The sequence below is a fragment of the Lepisosteus oculatus genome, chromosome 1, assembly GCF_040954835.1.
Source record: "Lepisosteus oculatus isolate fLepOcu1 chromosome 1, fLepOcu1.hap2, whole genome shotgun sequence".
In the NCBI taxonomy this organism is placed as follows: Eukaryota; Metazoa; Chordata; class Actinopteri; order Semionotiformes; family Lepisosteidae; genus Lepisosteus; species Lepisosteus oculatus.
Window position 1 is genome coordinate 77,480,037 of NC_090696.1, and position 26,739 is coordinate 77,506,775.

The 26,739-nt window shown below is 48.9% G+C and overlaps 1 protein-coding gene across 4 annotated transcripts in view; it reads left to right on the forward strand.

Moving 5' to 3' along the window:
• The window catches only part of dlc1 (DLC1 Rho GTPase activating protein), a 103,697-nt gene extending 81,081 nt beyond the window's left edge, over positions 1 to 22,616 (forward strand). For all 4 annotated transcript variants that reach the window (XM_015345793.2, XM_015345794.2, XM_006629984.3 and 1 more), the window contains 13 exons: positions 5,400 to 5,471; positions 6,570 to 6,651; positions 8,150 to 8,213; positions 11,468 to 12,861; positions 13,356 to 13,535; positions 15,790 to 15,949; positions 16,279 to 16,477; positions 17,317 to 17,530; positions 18,329 to 18,443; positions 19,241 to 19,459; positions 19,726 to 19,943; positions 20,071 to 20,244; positions 21,182 to 22,616. In XM_015345793.2, coding sequence (XP_015201279.2) covers positions 5,400 to 5,471; positions 6,570 to 6,651; positions 8,150 to 8,213; positions 11,468 to 12,861; positions 13,356 to 13,535; positions 15,790 to 15,949; positions 16,279 to 16,477; positions 17,317 to 17,530; positions 18,329 to 18,443; positions 19,241 to 19,459; positions 19,726 to 19,943; positions 20,071 to 20,244; positions 21,182 to 21,281 — 3,191 coding nt within the window. In that variant the 3' untranslated portion in view covers positions 21,282 to 22,616. The remainder of the gene's footprint in view (positions 1 to 5,399; positions 5,472 to 6,569; positions 6,652 to 8,149; positions 8,214 to 11,467; positions 12,862 to 13,355; positions 13,536 to 15,789; positions 15,950 to 16,278; positions 16,478 to 17,316; positions 17,531 to 18,328; positions 18,444 to 19,240; positions 19,460 to 19,725; positions 19,944 to 20,070; positions 20,245 to 21,181) is intronic.
• The last annotated feature ends 4,123 nt before the right edge of the window (positions 22,617 to 26,739 follow it).

Here is a 26,739-nt window from a genome sequence, read left to right on the forward strand (position 1 = left end):
TGCATCCTAGCCTTTTTCACTGGATATGTCCCTTTGGAAGTGAATCACTGTAAAGGTGTCGCAACTGGCATAAAGAATTTCATCATGGGATAATACAAAACAATTTCATTTCCGAAAGCTAATCACACGCGCCTCAAAATCAACAGAAACTGAAAAACAGCTTTCTAAGTGCTGCAGGTCCCTGACCATAATGGTGTCTCAGTGCAGTCTGTGATTGGCCCAGCACTGTCGGAAACCTAACCACTTATATTTGTTTGAGGTCTGTTAAAATTGCTTGGGCCCCGGTGGATGGAAACCCCCTTCCGTCTTTGATAATACATTCGTGGGGAAAAAAAAGTATTTGGAAACGAGCACAATGTTTTTTAACATGACTTAAACACGTGTGTTAGAAAAATACAAACCCCTAGGCTGTGGGACTTTAGGGAACACAGTGCATTGCCAGTGTGACTGGCATGTGCTGTATTTTGCACTGTGCAATGCGTCCCTGTGTCTAGGTCCTTTCGATGTGGATAAATCCCACATAGGCCAAACTAATTTCACTGGTTTATCCTCTCTTCTGAGTGAATCCAGAGGTTTTGAGTCTGAAATTGTTTTTAGAAGCAGGGTGAGCTGCAGGATTTAGGAGGCTTTAGGAACTAGCCTGCTGTTGATTCAGATCATCTCCCTGCTGCAGACAGCCTGTGTGGTCAGACAGAGACTGCTCCCAGGGGAGACTCCTGGCCTGTCTGCAGTTTCTCTGTGTGGTTTGCAGGGAGATCGCAGCGTGGCCATCAGTGCCCATGCCAGAGAGGCACAGCAGGGAAAACAGCTGAAGACATGTAGGGTGCAGCATCAAGGCAATGTCTCTGTGATCTACCAGTTATGCAAGAAATAATTTACCATCTTCACACGAGAAGTCTGCTCAGTGGTCAGTTGCCTGCTGCAATACACATTGACTTGTAGCCCAGTTCCTGAAAACTGGCTGAAGATTGAAATTGATGTTTGCTGAGGGGTGTGTTTCTCTATCAACACAGCCCAAGCTTTAGCATTTTTAAAATGTTTCTGACCTGCTGGAAAGGAGAGTGTCTCTGTAACAGTGCAGGCTACCTATTGTTGGCCGCCCAGCATTAATTTTACTGCGTCCCAGAGCTGACACAATTGCTGGAGCTGCTGTTTGTTTTGGACACAGCAGCTCTATTATCTGTCCTTGAACAAAGGGGGAGGTCGTACGCGATACAGGATGGTTCTGTACAGTAAACAAGTTCACACGCTTCCTACTAATAGGAAAAGGGAAATGAGGTAATCCGCTGACCCTGAAGGACTGGAGACAGTGCTGAACCCACCCTAAAGAACCGAGCTGTTCATGCTGTCTGTACACGCAAGCAGAATAGCTGAGGACTGCTGCACTCCTCAAGGCTCAGCTGCCTGTAGTATCGGCGATGCTGTGCAGAGTCCGGGCAGCAGAGTTCAGTGACAGTACAGTATGCACTTGAATGCAGTTTGCGTCCTCTTTGTTTGTTGTTATGCCAGATGTATCTCACTTTATGTTTGTAGCTAGGTTGTTTCCGGACTGTTCTGTCATGGTCTCTGATAGCTTTGGAAACCTGTAATTTGGTCTTTTTTCTTGGTGTTTCACACTCCACCAGGGATACCCTGCTTTGCAACCCAAAAGCCCTTGAGATCCTCCAGTCTTAGGAGAGTGTGGACAGAACATTGTTTAGTACACTGAGGTTTAGTATACTCCACACAATGGGCACATACCCATTATTTAACATCTAGACAATGGAGTCGTCCTCATCCTCGAAATCTTTCATTTTCAGCTTTCTGATTCAGTGAAAGGTAACTTCTGATTGCGGAAAGCTGATTTTAGCAAGATCAACTGTAGCTCGTTCACTAAGACGGAGCAATTCCCTCCCCCCACTTTCCCCCTCTCTGTGGAAACTTCAGGCCTTATTAATTTTGCGTTGGTAAGGTTTCCAAGTGGCTGTGTGGTATGCAAATGTGAAAAGGGACTCCTGGTGACTTGGTGCCTTTCTGAAGGCCTTCCGCATTGTTGGCAGTGCTTGTATCTCTTTGTCTGGAGTATCACCAGGCGCTTGAAGGCATCCCTGCCTCCCATTGTTAGAGTGGCTGTTTGCTCAAGGGAAACTGCTGAGGCAGACAGGGGTCAGGAGATAGTTGTGTTTTGAGTGTATAAAGTTTCTAATCTCTTCAAAAACCATGCATGTATCAAATTTACCTCTATTTATTTATTTAATCATGTAATGGAGTGCTGAAGTGAACCCATTATGTAAAGAATAGCCCTGGGTTAGGGATTAATGCTCTAATGTTAAAGAGGTTTTGGCTTTAAGCCTCTGTCTTCTAAGGCTTGTGCTCAGGAATGTTTTCCAAAGGTAATGGCATCAGGTGAACTATATCCACCAGTCTGATTCACATTTCATTTCACTACAGAGGTATTTCTCACGTGTGAACTTCAGAACTCTATTTTAGATCACTTGCAGTATACGTTCTGTGCGATTTGTATAATAATTTATGAATCGGTGATTTGTTGGGCTGATGCTTTTTATCCGAAATGACATATATCTGTACACATTTATAGAACTAGGGCTTTTTACTGAAGCGATCTGCATGATGCGCAGAACCTCACCACTGCTTCACATTCTGTACTTATTGACTTGCCTGGAAGTAAGATACCTTTTTATGTGCTGCAGAATATTTAATGGATTACGGCAGGAAACTAACACTGGGTAACTTACTTTCTGGCTTCTAGCTACCTCTGGCAGCTGTATAAATGAAATCCTTGTGTTATTGAATGAAACTCCAGTGTTTTGAAAACATACCTCTTGCTGCATATCATTCCACATTTCAAATGTGTGACCTTTATGTGAAAACACAGCAGCAAAAATGTCATTCCTGGACAAAAGGCGACTAATTAGCACAAATGCATGTTTTCATTTCCCGGGACGGTGTTAATCTTCACCCTTGTGTCAATTACGTGCAAACTTTACGGCTTTTACCCCTGCGAGCATGCGGACCCTGTTCTTGACAGTGCACCGCTGTCAGGGCTTGCGTCTGGTGTGAACGAGCTCCCCGCGCCTCTGCCCCGTGTTGCTGCAGGGTCTGGAGGCTCTCATTCCAGCCATAGCCGAGGACAGACACGTGCCTCTGATCGCAGCTCCTCTCCCTCCGCGCTCCGTTCCTGGGTTTCTTGTGAACTAGACGTGGGTTGCGGGATACAGGAGGGTAGAACCTCTGAGCTCTGACCCGAAATGGGCCCCGACTGCAGCCGTCTGCCAGACGAATTTGACCTGGTTCCTGTTGCCATCCTCGTCCTCATCTCCCTCCTTTCCTTCTGCATGTTTTTTCTTGTTTCTTGCAGCTGATTTTCTCTTATTTTTTTGCACTTTCCTCCTGCCGCTCGGAAGCGGCGCTGCTCCTCTGGAAGGGGCCCCGGAGGTGTCTCGTGGAGACCTGTGCCTCACAGCTCGCATGTGAGCTGCCTCACCCTGGGCCGCGATACTCCGGCCTCCCCCGGCCCCCGGCGGTGCGCTCGCTCACGCCAGAGGAGCGGCCGGGGGGCTGGGTGAAGGAAGCCATTTGCTCGGCAGGCGTCCGTCACACCATTTGGCACGCGCTGCCTAAAGGCCTTTTCACAGCTCACGGGGAGCTTTCCCTGTGGCCGCAGGACAGCACCACCACAGCGTTTGTCCGCCAGTTAGCAGGCTTGTCAGAAATGTAGCGCAGCAATTAGAACGAGGAACACATCCGCCCCTAGCCTCCACTACCCCGTGAAATGGTGTGACAGCCGGCTAACGGGTTAGTTCCTGCAAGAGCAAGGCGAGAGAGGCTCTCCACCCACCCGTGCTGATTGAGGTGCAGCGCAGGGTGTGCAGGGTCTTGGCAGGGCGGACTTCTCCAGTCTGAGAGGCGTTCCAGAGTGACCAGGGCTGCTTTCTCCCTGAAGCAAGAGACGCCACTGCTGGAGGAGCGACAGTCACATTCGGCTGTTGGGCACAGAAGAGGCATGCAAAAACTATAAACCGTTAAAACTCCTGCATGATTGCCAGTGACGGAAAGCAAAGCTGCCAGGACGCTTGCCAGCTGTGGTACTTGGTTGAACGTACTGTGTGTTGTGTTGGGGTTGTGTTTGCCGAGAATAGTGGATTTGTAGACTTTGTGTCTGGATCAGACGATCAGACAGGCCTTTAAATGGTGACATCAGTGTATCCTGCTCCTGATTAATGTTTAATTTGAAATTATTATCTCATAATTTAATGAGGGAAAGCGTAAGATAGTTTTACCTAGTTAAATGCGTAAACATTTCCAGACAACGGGGTTCATTTGATGTTTGTGAACGCAGTGACCTAAGTTGTTCTGTTATTGTTGCCGATGCTGTTTTTGCGGTGGATTCATGATCTACATGAGGGGGTGAAAAATAAGGACAAGCACCGGGGCACCTCAGTTCAGCTGGGGCTGTTGCTGACAAGAAAGTAAACGGATACTATCGATTAGACCTGGCAGTGTGCTGACAACCTGCACTTGCCCTGTTAAAGAAAGGGGCTGAACTAAGCAGGCCTGCGAGGTTTAGAATTTGACACACTGATCTCACAGCATTTACTTCATTTCCTGCTTGGCCTTTTGCTGCCGCCCGTCTCATTTTTTAATTAATGTTTTCCAGGCTTCAGTCTAATATCTAAGTTTGTGACCTGCGGTAGTATTTCAGTTTTCCAGTGCTGTAACAGTCCTGATGCCTTTTAAGTATCAAACTTCCCCGATTCCATCATTTTCCTAGATCCTGGCCTTCGGTGCCACTGGGTTAGCACGAGGCCATGAGAGTGGTATGTGCCTCATTAGCCCTCTTTTGCCTGAAGCGGTGAGACATGCCAGAGGATTACGAGACTTATGTAGTGAGCTCATGCCTTTCATGCTGCCCATGGAGCTGGTTCCTGCTTTAATAAGGGAGGATACGTGCGAGGCGATTGGAGACCTTGATCGGAAAAGCCACTTCAGCTCATTCAAAAGGGCTCTTGCAGGCTTCCAGCAATTGTTCTTGTCAGGTTCTGTTGCCGCAGCTCTTCTTTTGAGTGTTCCTGCACAATGTGTCCCCTCTAAAAGGAAAGCAGTGCAGGTTCTGCGCGGTGGCGATACCCTCCCGGGAAATGCCGCTCTTTGCAAACCCAGCCCTCAGACAACGGGTCTCGTTCAGCGTGGTTTGTTTCTTCGCGTGCTTGTGTTCTTTTGAGCTCCGGATCTCAATGCACTGGACCTCCAGGGGCTGGGTAAAATAAAACTCTCGCCGAAGGAGCTGCTGTAGTTGCGGTGGCTCCCTTCAGTTGCTATAGCGCAGGCTTGCTGTACATTGGAACTTCCTGCTTGGCAAATATCTAACAGCAGGCCGTCTTGTTTTCCCTTTCTTTCAGAAATCGAGGCCAAGGAGGCATGTGATTGGCTGAGGGCAGCTGGCTTCCCACAGTATGCCCAGCTCTACGAAGGTAAAAAGTGCATCTCTGACCTCGGCTGCCAAGAGTGTCGGTCTAAGTAACAGCAAGTGCAAGATGAATATTATTAGGAGTTAGAAGCCGGCACCTTACGAACTTGAGGTTGAACAGTATTTTGCCCCCCCCGCATCTCTCTCTATCGTCTTTTGGTGTCGCCTGTCCAAATTGCCGTGCGTGTCGATAGGAGGCTCGAGCGGGGCTCTGTGCCGCTGTGCGCTGACTGCAGAGGAACGGGCGAAGATCAATTCCGTGATCATAAGGAAGACCAATAGGAGGCCCTGGGGCATTTAAACTGATTTCCGATCGGGAAGTAAAATGCACGTGGAAGCACATGCTAAAACCAGTCTTCCTCTTCTGTGCTCTTCGTGTTGCCTTGCGTTTCTGCCCAGTCCCTGCTGCACTGTGCAGGTAAAGGAGCGTCTGCTGGGGCTTGTGTCCGGCCCCGGGCCTTCCAGGGGCGCTTGTCTGGTGGGGTGGCTTTGTGTGTTTGTTTACGCAAAGGGATTGTTCTGCCTGCCTGAGCACAAGCCTCCCCGCTCATTTCAGCCACGAAGTTAACTTTCAACTAGTTATTTCCTGGGTGAAATAAATACCTTCCCCGGCTTTACAGCCACTAATTAAGACAAAGAGAACAAAAAGAAGTATTTCTGCACGGGGGTTATTTCGGGGTGTTGGTGTCATCTTGTGGTTTTCGCTATTCCTGTGCGGGGGTGTCGCCAGAGATGTGCTTCCGTCGGCCGCCACCGCCACCAGGCTGGGTCCGCGGCACAGCCGTGCGCGCGTGCACAGAGGCGTTCGGATACAATGAGCCTGCCTCTCTGAGTCACGGAGAAGTGGGTGCTTTCCGTGAATGGCTTTGCCACCCGTTTCCTGCGAGGCAGGGTGGGCTCCTCGTTCAGCAGCAGGGAGCGTGATTTTGTTGTGAATCCGCGCTGTCCTTCCGGTCGCTCACACTCCCGGCCTGTGGGGCTGCTGGCCTTGGTCAAGGGCTTCAGCTGCTCCCTGGAAGCTGGCCTGAGCAGCAGCTGCAGGGGAGGGAGGAGCCCCTGGGACTGATTCCTCCTGTTCCATCTGCTTTCTTCCCCCTTGCAGACTCTCAGTTCCCTATCGAGATCTCCTCTGTGACCCGGGACCACGACTTCCTGGACGGAGATGCCATTGAAGCTCTGTGCAGGTGGGCGCGGAGGCTTTGATAGCTCGATTTTTTTTACAAATAAAATTCATTTTACACCCGTGGGCAAAAACAAAACAACACCAGCAAACAGATGCAGATGGCGTAAGGGAAGTCCAACCTGACAAAGGGAGTTTGTATGTGTTAAAACCAGGAAAGCTCTCAACAGCTGTGTGTTTGTTTAAGAAAGGCAAATATTATTACTACCCCACATTCTGCCAAGGGTTAGTCAACCTTTTTTGCCCTGTCTAGCCTTTTCAGATGTGCCACAAGCCACAGTCATTTATGAGGACAGAAAGAGGCAGTGTTTCTAATCTTTATCTCCGGCGGCCCTGAACTGGCAGAGTCTCTGTGATCGATGTCTTTGCAGACAGTTTTGACAGCCTGCTATTACTGCAAAGCAGCTCTGTCATGATGCCCTTTAGCTTCACAGTTCTGTACGATGTGATCTCAACACTGTAAAAGTTACGAAGAGATGCAAAAATTAAAAATTCCCATTGCCATTTCACCTGCAGAAAGTTGCAGTATTATACATTATTGCGCACGGAATGGGACCCCACTTTCCGCTGATGTTGTTTTCGGATATCACTGGGGCAGCTTTAGGTTCAGAAATCGAAAGAAACCCTGATCTGTCTGTGTATCAAATTTGAACTTATAAATATTCAGTCTACAGGGAGCCATGACATGTCTTTATGAAATTTGTCTGCAAACCAAATCACTTGAAGATCATGTGCTTAAAAAAATGTTACTTTTGTTGAGAGATGCCGATAAGGAATGCATTGCCAATGGCTTCCCCCATCTACACTAGACTCTACTACTTTTTTATCTGGCTAGAAAATATGCACCAGTGTCTCCCCGTGTCACGCTATTTTCTTTCAGTACGGTCGTTTCTTTTTCTTCTGCTTAAAAGCTAGTGGCAAGTCGGTTCGGATGATCAGTGTGTGTGTGTGTGACAGGATATCTGTCAGCTGATAAAATGTGATAGGAGGGATTTCATCTGTGTGTGTTAAAGACCATATTTTCCCATGGGATGAAAGGTTCAGCACCATACCCCAGTCTGAGATGGAACATAGGCAGCCCAGGTGGTTCTGAGGAGCTGATTCTCCAGCTGATTAAAGGCACAGCATTGTTCCAGCTGACAATGTGCATCTGGAGAATCTCACTCAATGTTCAAGCCTTGAGCCTGGGTCAGTGCATGTCAAAGGAAGCAGACTGAAGGGACTCCTAGCAGACTGCGTAGGATAAATGTCCATTTTTCTTTTTACTTTGGGTTTTCTTTTACTATGGTTTCAGATGAGGAGACTTGACATATATAAAGTCCGCTACCTTTTTTTATTATTGTTTTGGCATTTTTAGTTTGTCTCCAGAAAGAGGCTGTTCCTCGGATGTGTTTGGTCTGGGAATGAGGTACAGAATGGGAAGGAAGGCTCTTGTTCCTGGGGAAAGACTCAAATCCGGGGCTGGAATGGCATTTTAATTCTCCTGTGTGTGTCGTTCGCAGGCGGCTGAACACCCTCAACAAGTGCGCCGTGATGAAGTTGGAGATCTCGCCGCAAAGGAAAAGAGTAAGTCATGTCAACTACACTCCCTCTCTTCTGAATTACACTGATGTAATTCCTAACAGGAATACCTGTTTTTTATAACTCCCGAGCTATTTGTATGGGACCAATGAAAAGCAAGAAACCAAAGAATTGTAGCTTCTTGGGGAAAGTGGGTGCAGTTATCTGAGGTGCCCTTTAGAAGTGGGATACTTTAATCCCAAAAACATCTTCGAATGAAATATGGCCCTCGCTTCAGCATGTTTCACAGAGTGCTTCTGCAAGATGTTAGAATGCGAGGACTTTTTTACATTACAAAGATATCTGGGTGAAGCAAAAACAGAGTTTTAGACATAAAGAAGCATAGGAGAACTGCTGTTTATCTATTCAAAGTGGAGAAAAGAAAAGTCATGTCTGCTACTTCATTCGGAGAATGATATGAAAAAAAACATTTTAATTAGTTGAGTGCCATTTAAAATTATACGGATCTTGTCACGCAGATACAGGATTTGTCATGCTTTCATAATAAACAGAACTAAAATGCAGTTCTGCATTGTGACCCAGTTAGAAATCAGCAAGATACACAACCTTGTTAAACATAGTAATCAATGCTGTCCAAGCTCATTTTAATGTATACAGTGTTGTATATACACATGTATATATTTTAAATTGTGATCAGGATAGCTAAGACATCTATATATCTATGTATCGTGCTGACAAGACCTAAAACAGCTATACATTAAACAGCTGTACGTAGCCGCTAACATCGTCTTTATATACATAAAGTCTGTTTAGAAAACACTATTTAGAAAGCTTTCTAGGATTGTGAAACAGCCGGAGAAGATTATTGTGCACATTTACACCATTTAATTATAGTGACTGCTTATTCTTGGACGACATCATTGCCCTAAAAGTCTCCCCTGTAAGGGAGAAGACATGTTCCTCGGCTCTCCGGAGGAGAGAGGTTGTCTCTGTCTACTCTGTGAAGAGGGTGACATGGTTTCACCGCTAGTTTCACAGCCCTGGTGTCCTGGCTGAAGTCCTCCCTGGGCTTACACCATGTGGCCTGCCTGGAGTTCCTCTGCAATGCAGCTGAGGAAGCTGTGTGCTCTCCCCCTGCCCCCGCTCGGCTGTGTATCTGGGCTGCTGGGGCAGAACGGCTGCTGTGTGTCGCCCGGGTGGGGGCTGCTCTTCAATGGTGGAGGAAGTGGGCCCCCTCTTGTATGTAAAGTGCTTAGGGGTCCTTCAGGATGAAAGATCCTATATAAATGCACGGGATGGCTATTAGAAAGCCTGACACTGGAGGTGCTCCGTTGTTAATCTAGGCAAATCATGTCACATTGCAAATCGGTAGAAAAAAAATTAAAAATACTTTCAGAAACGGAAGGGCTTCATTACTATAATGCATTTTTAAAACCAATTTTAAAGGCATGATACGTCTCTAAAAGTATCAGTTTTGGAGACGTTATTTATATAACCCTGTTTTATCATAAGGACACAGGGAGGGTTTTAAACAAGAGGAGGCCTTTCCTAAGCTGACTGATCCAATCTAATCCAGGTGTTTCTTGAAAGAATCCAGGGTATTGGGCTGTGTACCATGACTCCTACAACCCTTTGTGTAAAGAACTGCCTCCTGTCCTCAGTTTGCAACGCACCGCCCCGTAGTTTGCACTAGTGTCCTCTGGTTTGTGCTTCGTCTCCGAGTTTGAAGTCGTCTGTCAGGTTGACTTTGTCGGTGTCTTTGAGGGTTCTGGATGCTTAAAGATAAAATGAAAAGCGTATATAGCACGGAAAAGAAATTCAGTTGCGTGATGTACCTTTAATGGATGAATTCTGGAGAGCATTCTGGGTTATTGGAGGAGCTGAGGCTTCCAGTCCTTTGGTCAATGCTTCTGAGACAGACTGATCACAACAGTAGTGGGGATTGCAGCTGGCACACCAGTGCGTCTCTTCAGCACATAATGGAAAGCTCAGTACAATGGACACCCAAGCATCTGTAGAGTGGCCAGCACTATCTGAATTTCTAGAGTGGGCAGGGCACGAGCTGACAGCGTGCATGTCAGAGGTCCCTGTGTGTTCGGACTGCTGTGACGCTGTTGGAGCAGAGCAGACCAGGGGGCATGCTGGTTTTGCCGTTACTCGTGAGCTTGCTGTCTGAGCTGACCTGCCGCATGTGAATGAGCTTCCTGATGAAAGTCTCTCAATGTCCCTGTTGACCTCTCTGATGAAGAAGGGTCAGCAGAAAGCAAAGGGGCTGTTTGCTTGCTTAATAAAACCGCTGCCCTCCCTGTCCTTGGAATGCATGTATGTGCGGGACGTGACAGACTCCCATTCTCTGTCCTTCGGCTGCGTGGTATGCAGCCGCCAGCCGTCTGTCGAGGGCCGGGGTGGATATGAAACCGTCCACGCAGCACAGCATGTCTGTGAGCTGTGGCCCCTCGGGAAGGGAATCAGATCCGGGGGTTTGTTTCATGCGTAAGTGGTTCACGTGAAGTGCTGATGCACTATTTACGCCTGTCAGCTCACGATGATGATTCAAACCAGTTATTTAATTACAAGGCCGCAGGAAGTCCAGGAAGCACAGAGAAGGCCTTGATGAGAGACCTGAGGCAGCCTGAAGGCAGTGAATTGCTGGAGTTTTATGGACTTTTGTCGTTGCGTTATTAGTCACAGCAAAGAGACTTCTGAAGCTCTATCTTGGGTGTTGTTTGACTACAAATCAGGAGTTAGTAGATCCAATGCGAAGACCAACTATCATTTACCGTGAAAGAAGGGTGTCTCAGGACAAAGCCTCTTTGAAAAGGAAGCTGAATCAGAAAGGGGTCTGGAGGGGTTCCTGACCCTGGCTGACTCCAGTTTAAACATAGCAAGCAAGAATGGAATTTCCTGTTGCCTCTGGGGTAGTGATAAATTAACCACAGCCACATGGGACTGTAGTCTGACATGGATAAGTAACACACAATGCAGGATATGTTTGATCTTATCTCTTTCGACAAGTAAATAAACACATTTAGAAATACAACAATGAATTACACTGTACTGGGTTCTTAAAAGCAACAGAAATGTGTGTTTACCAATAAGCGCGGTTCTTTAAAATGTAGTTACCTATAGATGGAAGAGCTGGCTTCCGTGATACTGTTTTGACCAAACTATCGCTCCCTTGGAGAGCATCACTCCGTCTATGAAGCTGATTCTGTGAACCCGGCTTTTCAAGACGATGCTGGCATTTCGGCAGGGAAAAAAAAGTGCTCACGATCTGTGGTCTTCACTCCCTGCTTTAGAGCGAGGACTCGGACGAGGATGAGCCGTGCGCCATCAGCGGGAAGTGGACTTTCCAGAGGGACAGCAAGAGGTGGTCCAGGCTGGAGGAGCTGGACGTGTTCTCCCTGCCGGGCGAGCCGGGCCTCTTTCCGGCCGAGGGGCCCGGCCTCACGGTGGGAGTGAGCAGCGAGAGCATGCTGACGGACCTCAGCGAGCAGCCGGAGGTGGGCTCGATCCACAGCACCCACAGCAGCACGGGGAGCCCGGGGCCCGGGGCCCGGAGCGCGGACACGGGGACCCTGCGGAGCAGCTCGGTGACCAGCGTCTGCTCCTCGGGCAACTCGGGGGCCAACGAGGACTCCCTCTCCGAGGGCCTGCCTTCCCCGAAGGAGCCCTCCAGCTTCGTCTTCAGCGCCAAGCCCGGCGGGGGCAAGAGCACCAGGTCCAAGGCCAAGAGCTTCCTGAAGAGGATGGAGAGCCTGCGCCTGAAGGGCTCGCCCAGCAAGAAGAAGAAGCCGGTGTCCAAGCTGGTGATCAGCGCGCCGGTGCTGAGGGAGGGCGTGGACGAGGACAAGCTGAGGCGGCTGAACTGCGTGGAGATCTCCAGCCTGCGCGGCTCGCCCAGGAACCGCAGCGTCTCCTACTCCACGCAGACCAGCAGCAGCAGCAGCAGCCCGTCGGAGGCCGGCAGCAGCACGGTCAGCACCCCCAGCCCCGTGGCCCGGGCCCGCAGCCACTCCGCCGCCTGCTTCGGCCGCCGAGACAGCAGCAGCAAGCGGGGCGGCATGTACCTGGAGGGGTTCGACCCCTTCAGCCACGCGCCGCCGGGGCCGGAGCCGCCGGTGGCCGCGAGGAACATGCGCAACCAGAGGGGGGCGGCGGAGCTGGAGGAGGAGGAGGAGGAGGAGGAGGAGGTCATCTTCTTCATCCCCGAGGGGCACAAGCCGGGCACGTTCCCCAGAGCGCTGTGCAACAGCAGCCCCCACCGCCGCCTGCGGCGGGAGAGCAGCGGCGACAGCTCCAAGGGCTCCAGCTGCGGCCCGCGGAACCGCCGCAGCTCCGCCGGCTCGCTGGACAGCCGGCTCAGCGTCTACGACAACGTGCCCGGCTCCCCGCCGGCCGACGGCGGGCTGCTGCTCTACCCCCAGCTGGACGACATCCTGCAGCACGTGCGGGGCCTCCAGCGCGTCGTGAACGAGTGGTCGGAGCGCGCCTGCGAGGAGGGCGACTCCGACTCGGCCCTGGACTCGGTCTCGCCCTGCCCCTCCTCCCCGCTGCAGCACCCGCTGGAGGAGGCCGAGAACGGCAGCGACCTGGACAGCACCGGCAACTCCCTGCACGAGCAGGAGGAGGCGCTGGCCAGCCGCGAGCGCAGGGACTCGGGCGTGGGCGCCTCGCTGACGAGATCCAACAGGTCGGCAGTTTGTCCCGGGATGCGCCGCTCGCCTGTTCCCTTGCGCCGCCCCTTACGCTTTATTCAGGCTCTCTTTCCTCTTTTCTTTCTTGTTTTGCTCGCCTGGCAGGGATGTAGGGGGGGGGACGTGTTCAGACAGCTTTCCCATTACGCAATGCACCGCGGCTGTATGCAGTCATGCTCAGGAATGCTCTGTATCAGCAGATGTAGCAATCTGCTCGGAGTTCGGAATGTGCGGGAGGAATTCCAAGCGGATTGCTATCCCAAGTAATTGACCAGCGCACTGATTTGCATGTTGAGATGTTTAAGCGGAAATATCTGAGAGCTCAATCGGCTGTCTGAGCCGTACTGATGTCGCGCTTCATCCCACAGAAGAGTGACAATCAAAGACGTGGATTGAGTGAATGTCTTCTTTTGACATACAGCTGTTTTCTTGGCATAGCATTTGCTCATCTGGGTGCGAAGTTCAATTTTTTCCCCCTTGTTTTTGACAGACCCCAGAAACTGCGATGGCACAGTTTCCAGAGCTCACACAGACCGAGCGTCTCCTCCCTGACGCTGCAGATTAACTGCCAGTCTGTCGTGCAGATGAACCTCCTCCAGAAATTCTCCCTGCTGAAGCTCACCGCCCTGCTGGAGAAGTACACCCCGACAAACAAGCACGGCTTCAGCTGGTGGGTATCCTCTCGGCCTTGCGAAGCTCATATGTGCGCTGGGGGAAGTTACTGGAGAGATGGGAAAGAGGGACAGGCCAATTCAAGCTGGGAAGACAAATCTTCAAACCCTACTTTTCTTCTGTGAGCTTTATCATCAGGCAGTCTGCCCAGTTTCAACATGAGCCCCTAAAATCGGGACATTGTGTCAAACTGCTGAGGGAGCTGGGGTAGCACTTTTATTTTAACAAACCTGCAGGGTGACCCACTTAATCTCCTACCTAGGCTATTACGCAAAAAGCCATATCACTCTGCAACTCACAACTGGCCGCCCACTGGAGCTCAGCAGGTGTGAGCCTGGTCAGTGCCTGGATGGGAGACCTCCTGGGAAAAACTAAGGTGGCTGCTGGAAGAGGTGTTAGTGGAGCCAGCAGGGGGCGCTCACCCTGCGGTCTGTGTGGGTCCTAATGCCCCAGTATAGTGATGGGGTACACTATACTGTAAACAGGCGCCGTCCTTCGGATGAGACGTAAAACCGAGGTCCTGACTCTCTGTGGTCATTAAAAATCCCAGGGCGCTTCTCGAAAAGAGTAGGGGTTTAACCCTGGTGTCCTGGCCAAATTTCCCATTGGCCCTTACCAATCATGGCCTCCTAATAATCCCCCTCTATGAATTGGCTTCATCACTCTGCTCTCCTCCCCACTGATAGCTGATGTGTGGTGAGCGTTCTGGCGCACTATGGCTGCCGTCGCATCATCCAGGTGGGGCTGCACACTGGGGGTGGTGGAGGGGAGTCACCATTACCAGAAAAGCGCTATATAAGTGTAAGGAATTATTATTATTATTATTATCATTATTATCATTATTATCATTATTAAAGCTAACTCTGGGGCTGCTCATCCCGGTACTGTAACAGCCCAGACACCGTCATGGAAAACCTCCCATTCGGTAGAGATCTCCCACCGAGCTAGAGCTTGGCTGAGTGAAAAGAAGTGAGTCCCGTCCACTTTCACGTCCAACCATGGAGTTTTCAGCCCCAGCTTCAAGGCAGCAGCTGTTCAAAGCCTGTTGAGTTAGCCCTGTCGGACACAGACCCTATTTGTCTGGTCCCGACAGGCCCTCGTATTGACAGTCGTCCCTGCGTGCTTCAGATTCTCTGTGGCGAGGGTGACGTGTTGCAGGCCTGTGGTGTGCACACCTACGGTACTCTCGCTCCTGTTGCCACGCTCTGGCTGGGCTTGAGCTGCCATGACAACAGCACGGGGCGCACAGATATGTGGCCGGGAGGGGGTTTTCAGCCGGTATGAGCTGATGAGGTGCACTGGTCTCCTTTTCAATTTGCTCTACAATGTGGGGCACGCAGAGCGCAACAGAACAGCCTCGTCCCACTTTTTAAAAACCCGGAGGGGTTTGGGCCCACCCCCCTCATCCCCCAAAAAATGGACAGCGCTCCCCCCAGAGCTCCAGCCTGTGTTGCTGCTGGATCTGGCCGTTTTGGAACAGGCGCCGTTAAGCTTGTTTAACCATGAAATTGCTGGCAGCAGTGGCTCCTTCGCTGCCTGGGAGGATGCCTTTTCAAGCTTTTGGAAACCGAGAATTTCATGTTGATAACATCTGACGCATTACACGAGCTCCCTGTGGCTGTTAATGCTGCTGGGCATTCAGGCCGGCCACAATGCTCTAATTTCTGTCCCCACCCCCGGCCCTTTGTCAGGCCCTTGGCCTGCCGCAGTGCCTTAACGGCCCGGCCCGTCTCTAAAGGGTTTCTTTACACTCACTAATCAGCCATGCTGGGGCTCTCATTCCCTGCCTCCCCTGTGCTAACGACAGGACGTCACTCATCCGTGTGACAGCCGGCCGGTCCCTTGACGCTGGTCGTTGACGCCCTGTGAAGGCGCATAATGGGCTTCGCAAAAGAGTGGGTGCGAAGCCCAGAGCTTAGTGTTTGAACGACACCCCTCGGTTGGAATCCCAGCAGCCTGCTGGCAGTGTAGGGGGCTGAAATGTTCTGCTGGCGATTCCTTGTTTAAAGCATCACCTGCAAAGCCTGTGTGCGCAGTGATTGACTGGCCCACTAGCAATCAACACAGCATGCAGAGCACCTATAGACAGGTTTGTTAGGTAGCTTTTTACCTTGGAAATCAGATATCTGACTAATATGTGCCCTTCATGTGTTACTAAAAAGGCACGCATCAGATGTTGCGTTTCACTAGTTAAGTAACCCATGCCCTTCAGATTGTCCTGATCTTGCTTTGATTTCTTCCCTTCCCCTCAGGGCTGTGCCGAAGTTTATGAAGAGGATTAAAGTGCCGGATTATAAGGACAGGAATGTGTTCGGCGTCCCCCTTCAGGTGAACGTGCAGCGCATGGGTCAGCCCCTGCCGCAGAGCATCCAGCAAGCCATGCGCTATCTCCGCAGCCAGTGCCTGGACCAGGTCAGCCTGGTGTCCGCCGCGTCCGTCCGCACCACACCCGCGCTGTCGGGCTCCGCCATACCCTCCCCGGGCCGGCTCTGAGGTCCTGAACACAGTGCTGTTACTGCCCAGTATTTGAGCTCCTGCGTCTACTGCAGAACACTCATTCCTGCATTTAATCAAGGAAGAGTTGTTGACACATCAGAGCCTGAAACAAGAGGTTGCCTCTTGACTTCTCAGCATGTCATGTAGCGCTCGGAACGGACGCCGAGTGAAAACTTGAAATGTTCGGCCGCTCGGTGAAGTTTCCCGGTTTAACCGGCCGGCGCCGTGCCTCTGTTTCCCGGCAGGTGGGCCTCTTCAGGAAGTCGGGGGTCAAGTCGAGGATCCAGGCTTTGCGGCAGATGAACGAGAGTTGCCCCGACAGCGCGAGCTACGAGGGGCAGTCCGCCTTCGACGTGGCGGACATGCTGAAGCAGTACTTCAGGGACCTGCCGGAGCCCCTGCTGACCAGCAAGCTCTCCGAGACCTTCCTCCAGATCTACCAGTGTAAGCGGCAGAGCGAGGGTTAACAGAAGCAGGGCGTTGGCTCGGCAGCAGGTCCCGGCCCGGTTCTGCTTCGTGCTCGGTTCTGGGTCGCACGGCTGGCTGTCGCTCTCCTGGGCTGTGTCGGAAGGACGGTGGAGGCGAGGGGGTGGGCGGCCATCTGTGGTTTGTTAGTCTCAGCACTGTTCTCAGTTACATCCATCACATGTTGAGCTCATGCTTTTCAGAAGACAGAGCCTTTCCCGTTCAGACAAAGATGTTTATTATGACCTGTGACCAAGGAGATGTTTTAGTTTGCCCGGAGAAGAGGGCTATTTAAAGCTTTCAATTTCCACATCTGTGGCCTTAACGTTCCAGCACTGGAAATCAAACCACACGTGTCCAGGTTCTTTTTCTCCCCCTGGCCCGTCTGCTGAAAGATTTTTTTAAACAAATCTGAGACAGGAAATGCCTGTCGGTCGATCCAGTGACACGGCTAAATCGGTGATTCCTTTCTTTCGCCGTCCCCCTTCTGCAGTCTGGTTTCCCTTCAGTGGCCGAGAACGCTTCCTTGACCCCTCACGTCTCCTTTCGAGGAAACCCCCTCCGGGACTCTGGACAGACGCACAGATGGCATTTCTGGCGTTTCGCGTGGGTCCCGACACAAAGTGTGGTGGACGAATTCGCGTGAAAGCGGAATGATAACGCTGTTGTGCGGGGCGGACGAGCAGCTGAGGAGGAGGCCCTGTGTGCGAGTGTTCAGATTCCCGGGCGCGACGGCGGGCCTGCCTGCCTGTATCCGCTGGCGGCGCCGCGCCGCACACAGCCCTGAGCAGCCCGGCCTTGTTGTCTTGCCCTTGCAGACGTGCCCAAGGACCAGCGTCTCCAGGCCATCAAGGCCGCCGTGCTCCTGCTGCCGGACGAGAACCGGGAGGCGCTGCAGACGCTGCTGTGCTTCCTGAGCGACGTCACGGCGAACGTGCAGGAGAACCAGATGACGAACACCAACCTGGCGGTGTGCCTGGCGCCCTCCCTGTTCCACCTCAACACGCTCCGGCGCGAGAGCTCCTCCCCCAGGTAGCTGCCCGCCGCCGGACGCTGGGGCCATGAGGAAAGGGAGGAATACTCAGGCGGCTCCCAGCGTTGAAGTCAACCACGGCATGGCAAAGCCTCTCTAGAGTTTGAAGTCTGTTGTTCTTGTCATGTCGCAGTTTGTTGTGCTAGTTTTAGTAGTGGTTTTATAATATGTTTCGTCCGATGTTATATACATATATGTTAAAATATATCTGAACACGTAACCTATTTATATGTAATATAAATCCTGAAGTTATATGATTTTTGTTTTTTTAGAGTTGATCATAGAACAGGAAGCTCATGAAGTTAATAAACTGATGAGACTTCTTCAGACTGGCTTGGAAATGCCCTTAAACCTGGTCATTCTTTCTTCAGGGTCTGACCTAACTAAGGGTTGTCAGAGCCAGATGAGGATTGTATTGTTGGGGGCGATATTTTAATAACCCCTAAATCTCCTCTTCTGTTTCTTGTGTCAGTCCTTGTTCTTATGAGGAATACATTCTTTCATTTTTTTTCTACTTTACCCAATGGATTTTCTTGAGTAAAGTCTTAGAAGATCATTAATCACCACGTCAATGTGTCTTATGTATCTTATGTCTAACATCAATGCTTTGCCGGTGCAAAGAGTGGTTGTTGCTGAAGTGTACTGCAGTCCTGCAGCTCCGGCAGGTGGTATTCTCGCCACACCTGAGCTCAGGCCTCGCGTGCGGCCGGCCTGTTCCTCTTCCTGCGTGACGCCTCGTTAGCCGCCCTTGTTGGTGGTGGTGGTGTTCTAACTGGGCCGTCGCCTCCTCTCCTCAGGGTGATGCACAGAAAGCACAGCCTCGGCAAACCGGACCAGAAGGACCTGAACGAGAACCTGGCGGCCACGCAGGGCCTGGCCCACATGATTGCAGAGTGCAGGAAGCTCTTCCAGGTCCGTGCGCTTGCTGCTTTCGGAGGGTGGGAGGGCGCTGGAGGTTTTCGGAGTGGCTTCACTGCGGCATGATCGAAATTTCAGGACAATTTCAGGACAACTTAGACTAGGGTTAGTCTCTATGACAATAAGAGGAGATGAGCAACATGACATTGGGGGCGGCTCCGATAAGGAATCACGTTGGCTTAGTCACAGACGGAGGGAACGCCTCTCCTCCAGTCTGAGCTCACAGTATTGTTCTGTGTTGTATCCGGCCTTCCTCTGCTGAGCACCACCCAGGGAGCACAAATGGGAATCGCAGAACCCCAGTCGTGTAAATTCTTAGACCAGGATGATGACTCAAAACTGAGCTGTGGCTGCAGGTGACCCGTAGGTAACCGTTTGAGTCTTAACCTGGGTTCATGAATTTCACCCTGGGCTTGTAGAGTGTGCATTCCCTACACATCCCCCCTGGTGAAACACTCCTGCGTGTCACCTTGCTGCTGTGTGTCACCCAGCTGGGGGCCGTTCTCCAATACTGGATAAAGCAGGACCCCTCCTACACATGAATGGCGTTGAATTGCTGTGAATTTATTTGGGATCCTTTAAAATAAAAGACTCTGAACAGCTTCCAGCAACTGTTCTTCACTGTTAAGAAATCGGCAGTGAACATATTTCTCTCTAGACACACAAAACAGTGGTTAGGTTTGCCTTTTGAAATGAGGTTTTCTTCTAAACAAGACAAGGATGCTTTCTGACTGTGGTTAGGTTGCCTGGACTGATTTGCAAAGTACTAGTTTTGCAATACTGCATTTCAGATTCCGGAGGAAATGAGCCGCTGTCGAAATTCTTACATAGAGCAAGGCCTGCACCCCCTGAAGCTGGAGGAGCTGGTGGACAGCAGCAAAGAGCAGCCCTGTGGATACAAGACGTGCCTGAAGGAGGCCTTGGACAGCCTGCTGAAGGAGGCCAAGGAGAAGTTCAAGGGCTATGACAGCTGTTCCACCCCAGAGCAGGCAGAGCTCTCTTACAAGAAGGTACCTGGGCTGCATCAAACGATTGAACCTTCATGTTGTCCGTTCTTCCATTTGATAGAACCGCTAGCATTTTACAGGCAGCCACAGGTTCATCGGCAGGGCTTTTTCCCGCCCTGCGCACAAACCCTCACGTCTGCTCCTGACATGATCGGAGTTTAGCCACGTTAGCAGGGGCCCTGATTCAGTTGTGCGCTAATTCAGTCCTTGGAAGCTCCGCGCTTGGCCCGGGCTAACGAGCGGCGCTCCTGTTGGCCTCCTCCTCTCAGGTGAGCGATGGCTTTCCTCTCCGCCTCTGGAGGGCCAGCGTGGAGATCCCCGCGGCCCCGGAAGACGTGCTGAACCGTGTGCTCAGGGAGCAGCACCAGTGGGACGAGGACCTGCTGGACTGCAAGGCGGTGGAGAGCCTGGACCAGCAGACCGAGGTCTACCAGTACGTGCGGACCAGCATGGCGCCACACCCCCCGCTGGATCACGTGGTGCTGAGGTGAGAGCCGCCGCTGGCCCCCCGCGCGCAGGCCGCCGTCTCCGTCACGGCAGTGGCGAGATGCGCTCCTCTCCTGGAAGGCCGGTGTGCTCAGGCTGGGGTTTTCCCTGCTCCCTTGTCTTGCTAGGACCTGGGTGACGGATCTGCCCAAGGGCGCTTGTGCTGTAGTCGGCGTGTCTGTGGATCACGAAGGGGCGGCGCTGATGGGGGTCCGGGCCAACGTGCTGACGTCACGCTATCTCATCGAGCCCTGTGGGGCCTTCAAGTCCAGGCTCACCTACATATCCAGGATAGACTGCAGGTAGGTGGCGCAACACCAGAGCACAGGGCTGGCCGCAGAGCAGAGGAGGCCGATCGGATTGGCTAGCTGGCTGGACCAATTAACTAATTGATCCAAGATCTCATCCAGCCAGTTCTTGGCTGGTATCGGCTTCAACAACGTGCCTGGGGATGATGTTCCAGACTCCTGTCGCCCTTTTAGCAAAGAAGAGCTTCCTATTCTTGGTTTCAAATGTACCTCTGCGTAGCGTCCTCTTGTGTCCCTGATGGGCATTTCACTGTTCATTCTGAGGAAATCCACAGGGTTGGTTTCCTCGGCGCCTTTCAAAAAGAGGATTTCAAGAAGGAGTTTGAGAAACCGAGAGGGGTGTGTGGTTCAGACACCTGAAAAAAACTGACAAGAACTGACACACCTGCAAGACATACTGTTATTTATTTGGGCTCCTGGTGAAGATAAGGACACAAACCTTATCAAGCCTAAAGCTTCACCTCACACACCATGAGCGTACAGCTGGATGTGGCTGTACAGTGTCCATGTGCTAACTGTTATTTCACAGCATGCATTTATGTTTCACCTTTAGAATGAGCAGTAAAGCTCTCATTCTGAGATAAATGGGTCATACCTCTGCGTGCAGTAGGTTCAATTCCAGTCAGCAGTAGTTTCTGCTGCATTGATAGCCCCAGGGAAAGGTTATAAATAGATCTAAAACAGGGCTAGCAGACAAGCTCAGCTCTCCACTCATAGATCAAATGCTTCGGGTTTTGAAAAATCAGGATGTTATGACATACGGTTTACGTACGGCCAGCCCAAGAGCTTCCTGGATCATGGATAATGTTATCTTTCCCAGTGAAATATGTTTCGCCGTCTTCAGTTGCTGCGCTGGTTAGGAGGATGTTGGGGAAGAAGAATGGTTTCCCTCCTCTGTAGTGATTTTCTTTCCTTCTCCTCCTGTCAACAGGGGTCATTGTCCTGAGTGGTACAACAAGATATTTGGGCACTGGTGTGCAGCGGAGGTGGTGCGGATACGTGACTCTTTCAGCAGCCAGCTGGATAAATAACTCGGCGCCCTCGCGCCGCTCGCCGTGCACTCTGGGAAGGGGGAGTCCTCCCGCGTGGCCGAGGAGAGTCTGCGTGACGTTGCCTGCAGTTTGCACATACGCCAAGGCAGAGGACGACAATAAGAAGTTGACTGAACTGTGACAAAATGCTTTTTTTTTTGTCTTTTTGCTGCTTAATTTGAGTAACGGGTCGCCCGTGCCCCAACTGGAACGAACCTGAGCTCTTTAAGGTGCTGTTAAAGCACTTGATTAACACAGGGCTGCTATTGCTTCTGGGAAGCCAATAAAAATATTGTACATATTATAGACGAGGCCAATTATCTTACACTTCAGTCCTGATACAATATGTTGTGAAAATATTGTTGTTCTGCGGTGTTGCTAGCAGGACTGAAGATTGTCTGCTTGTCTGGCTGTTTCTGCGTGCTCTGTTCTTCCTGACGAGGGATGTAAGAGACAGTGTGTCATTGTGTGTTTCTGGATTTGCTTCAAAGAGTACGTTGTAGAATGGTGGCTGGGACACCAGGAGGTGGGAAAGTAGAGTAAGGTTTGCAATTTGCTTAAAGGCTTTAAGTTTCTCAATTCCCAAACGGACCAAAACATTTTTTTAAGAACAGAAAAGTCTCAAGTGTATCTGAGGTCAGTGGCCTCTGATGTCTTTACGAGGTAGTGGAACAGAAGGGTGAGTGGATGTGAGCATCAGAAAGGATTTGAGCCCAGCACGTGCGTCGTCCTGGTCTGCTGAATTTATTGTGCCGTCTGTTTTAATAACATCTGTAAAATAGAAACAGTGTTTGAAGAATGTAATAAATTGGTCCTTTTATAAAGGTGATTTTTCTACAGGTTTTACTGTAAATACAGAAAGGACAGATGCAGTGACATGGAACTGCATTGCAATTCGTGTGAATGGTGAGATGATAGTGTAGGTTAAGTAATTCAAAGAAGGAAAATCTGCAGGTTTGTACACATCTCTATCAGTGTTACTCAATACCTTAATGAAGTGTTGTTTTTCTAAAATAAGCTTATTTTAATTATGCATTGTCAGAATTTTAAGTTACTTTTCATTTGCGATACATTTTCTGTACATACCATTGTATTGTAAACTTGGATACATTTAAGTGTATACTGCCTAATAAGGATAATGCATGACAATGACAGATTATTTAAAATATTCACATATTTATACCTCAGATATACTTTTTTGTACCTCGTGTCATTTTATTGTAAATGTTACTCTAAAGCTCAGACAGAAAATAATAAAATGTTTTATCATATTTTATTATTATTTCTGTACAGATCCTAAATATTTCGTGCACTATTAAATGTATTAAAAAGGAATGCGTCTTCTGTGTTGTTGTCATTTCATTGCAGTGTAGCAGATTATGCCTCGTGGTTTTTAACATCAGTCTCTGTAGGCTACCTCATTATGAGAACTTACATATGACAATTAAAGATATAATGCCTCAAACACTACTTCAAACTTTTTAATGCTCACACTCACTGGTCCATCAATATCAAGATTATTGCCCTCGGATGTTTTCTTTTTCACACTTTGCAGCTCAGAGCCCCAGGACAAAGAGGTGCGTCTAGCTCATTCAGGTACCAGTAATCAACAGGTCTGAGGAAGAGAGAAGCCAGAGAATTGGCTTTATCACGGGGCAACGTGTCCCAGATGCCTACTATCCTCCGAGTGCCTCCTGGTCTCATTTCCCTTAGGGCGCTGTGGGTCTGTACTGTTCATTCAGAAGCTATCTCCACCGGGCTGGCTTTGTCACCAAGTACCTGTACGAGGTCTGATCTGCAGTCTTCTGTGTTCAAGACTAAAGAGGCTCAGTTCCTTCAGCCTGTCGGCTGTATCTGGCTTGCTCCTCTGTCTGCTGCACCTTTTCCAGAGCAGCGGTGTCCGTTTGTGTAATGCGGTGACCACACCTGTGCACAACGTTCTAAATGAAATGTCACGAGTGCAGCGTACAACATTCCCGCAGCATCACCTCACTTCCTATGTCAACTTGTATTATATCCTCACTCAGTACGCCCGGAAGAATACCATCTGCTCCAGGAGATGTAGCTTTAATTGCATGTCATACCTGTAGCGGTTCTGTCTCTTCTGTTCGAATACGATTTCATCTAGAATTGTGTCTTTCCTCTGCCTGAGGAATGTTGTCATTTTCTTACTCTGTAAACTCCTGAGGAAAAAAACATTCATTTCATAAATCCGCCATTTCCCTCAAGTCCACCACTCATTACCCGTTAACTATCTCCTGCTAACTATCTCTGTGAAAATTAATTTCAACCTTTTCCGTTGTCCTACTCAATAAACTAATTATTTTAGCCTGCTTTCCAACGTTTCTCTCTCTTTGCTTTTGGCCTTTTAATACACTTTTTGAGCTGAGCTTGCAAATCCACGTACCCCTTAAGAATGCTCAATTTGTCCAAGGCCTGGAGAACATTTCCTCACCCAAGTGTACTTTCCTCTAGAAGGCGTTGGGCCTGGGACCCCAAGTGCGGTATTTTGATCTCCACCCCTCTCTCGCTGAACTGTGTCCACAGTGAACCGGACACAGGGCGCAGGGGGCTGTTTCTGGTGTGAGAATAGTATCCTTCGGGAAAACAGCTGACATCGGCTCTATGACACGTCCAGTTCAACTCTGCCTCCTGTATCCTGTGCTTTTCACATGTCTTTATCATTGCAAAATGCACTCCAGAACACAAAGAAAACCCAAGTAGGGGATATTAACATGTGTAAGTCTTAATTATGGTTGGTGCATTAAATTACTGCTGTGCTCAGTATTCTTTTAAGAAACATTGATTTGTTTTTTCCAGTTTTCACGATGAAGAAATTTCTGCACAATTCCAAGAATTTGCTGTTGTGTTTACATGCAGTTACCAGATGTGTTAAACTAACAACAGGATTGTTATGGAGTCAGATTATTTGAAACTGAAATGCAGGAAGCACTCACTGGCATAAAAAACTGTTTAAACTCTAGAATCACTGTTGCCTGTTCAAATACAGATTGTTTGTGTACTATTAATAGGAAGCAGCTTAAACCGGGTTAAAGACAGAAGAATGTCACATGTCATCAGGTGATCTGTCTCAGTCTATTTGATTGCACAAGTCCTAAGGGAAGAAATATGTTTATAGGTGACATCATCTTAAGGAAACTACCTTTCCATTATTTGAGTTGCTAAAAGGTTGAACGGTAACTTTTACCACTGACTAATGCGCTGAAATTCAAGGCGTTCCGGAGTTTCTAAGGAGAAAAAATATCTTTCAGATAGGCACTACAGTCAATGATAACGATCTTACATTTAACAAATGCAACATAATGTGTTGAGTGAGATCATAAACTGGCTTTCTTCATTCATATGAACCACATGTAAAAAGGAAAGGGGAGCAGTTGTTTTGTGCTGAAGAAAACTACCTTTTGTTAGGTTTTTAACCTGTTTGTAAAAAGATCATTCTGACCAAAGTTCTTTCTGAAAACTAGATTCTAATTTACTGTAAACAGGACCTCCTGGTGCAAGTTGGAAATAAGACACTGGCATTGTCCTGACAATGAGAGGTCATCACCAGCTCACTTTGAATATAGTTTGGTCTGGTTACTTTCATTGGCAGTTAAGACATCTTATCTTCAAAAGCAGGCATTGTTAAACCTCAAAGAAATGTTCTTGAGAAGGCATTCCAATCACACGCTCCTCACCTGAAATCACACCTCATTACTTTCTCGAACAGCTGTTTGTTAATATTCAGAAATGTTTAGTGACTGTAAAAGCAATCACGTCAAAGTGCTGCACAATACATTCCATGATAAAACTGAAGAGAATTGCAAAAGGTATTCATTGCTCGTTCCTTAAGGAGCAAGAGATTTCAAGCTGTTAATCACCAGTGTCATATTCTTATAAATATACTGTAATTCCTACACTTAATCTGTTTGGTTCACCATTCTTCAACCAACACCCTGTTTCATCAGAGGGAACATTGAAAATGTGTACTATAGTTATTCAGGGAGAACATTTCATAAAATTTTCCTGCTTGGGTTATATGTATGAAATCAAAGAAGATATCAATTTTCCTATTAAAGACATCTAATATAATTGAACAATTAACATTTTTTTTAAATATATGCAGGAATAAAACACGAATCTGTATTTTCCCTTTTAGTGGAATTTAATGCGCGTGCAGTGACTAAGACAGGACCAGTACAGATAAAATGTCTTCAGACATCTCGGTGGACAGGTTTAATTGGCTTGTTAGCATTCTTCCCTTGAATCACCAGTTAAACACAAAACATACAATACACATGGAAACTCCACAGAAATAGTGTTTAAAACCAAGGACAGGAGCCACCTCTTTATGCCAAGGGGGGTGGGAGTATGGAACAGCTACCGAGCCACGATACCCCAGTTTCAGGATCCAGAAAGGGCTACCAAACCTAGCTAACCTTCATTTTGTTTGTAATGTTTACTTAGTTGGTTTAAAGTTGTATTACTAATATTTATTAGAGAGCAACACATTCTCATTTTGGAATTGTGGTCATCATTCCTGGATTTGTTACATGCATGTTCAAAGCTAAGGTGAGACACTGCTATCCTGGCGTTGAGAAAGGTACTTCACCTTAAACTGCTTCAGGAAATTAGCCAGCTGGGTAAAACGTTTAAAGTGTAAGAATCTTTGGATAGATATTGATTTAAAAAAAAGGTGTCAGCCAAATAAAAGCGTCATTAATTAAAACCAGTATGTCAGGAGCCCGACCCCAGAAGGATTTTTGTGGAAATGCATTTTCGGGGACGTGCTCACATTAAGAAAGCAGTTCACTAGCTCCATCTGGAGGGCACACAGAAAGTGAGCCTGTCTCGTAATGTTTTGTGCGACGCAAATGCACGATTCGTTTTTACTGTGAAAGTTTGTAAACGTTAACTGTATCTGCTTTGGCAGCGCGATAATTCAACGGTCATGCCAGTCAATCCCCTTGGGCTGAATCGAAGTGAACTGAATACTGTAGCGCATTTCTCCAGCCGCAGATCCAATACTCACATCTGTACGGTACTGTGCTACCGGTCCAAGACTCCTCGGCGGCTATTGTACGGTCTGGAAACGGTGGGAGGATTAAAGGCCAATATAATCAGGTGTTTCTAAGTCTAACTTCATAACGCGCCATAAATAGGTACAGATGAATATAGTCATAATTATCTTCCGCTGCACGCCAAGAACTTGCGGCCATTTTTCACGGTCGCACCCTGCGACGCCAGTCCTCTTGTCCGAGGCTGATGAAGTTTTTTTTTTTTTCGGCGAAGAGCCATCTTCTGAAAACCAATAACGTATATATCCACAGATTATCCTAAACTACAATCATTTTAACTAGCTTGTAAGACACCAGATGTGGTCTTTAACACCGCCGGAGCTTTTTAAAGGAGTGTTGAGTTGGCGATGCGTTCACTTTCATGAAGAAAATAAGATAGA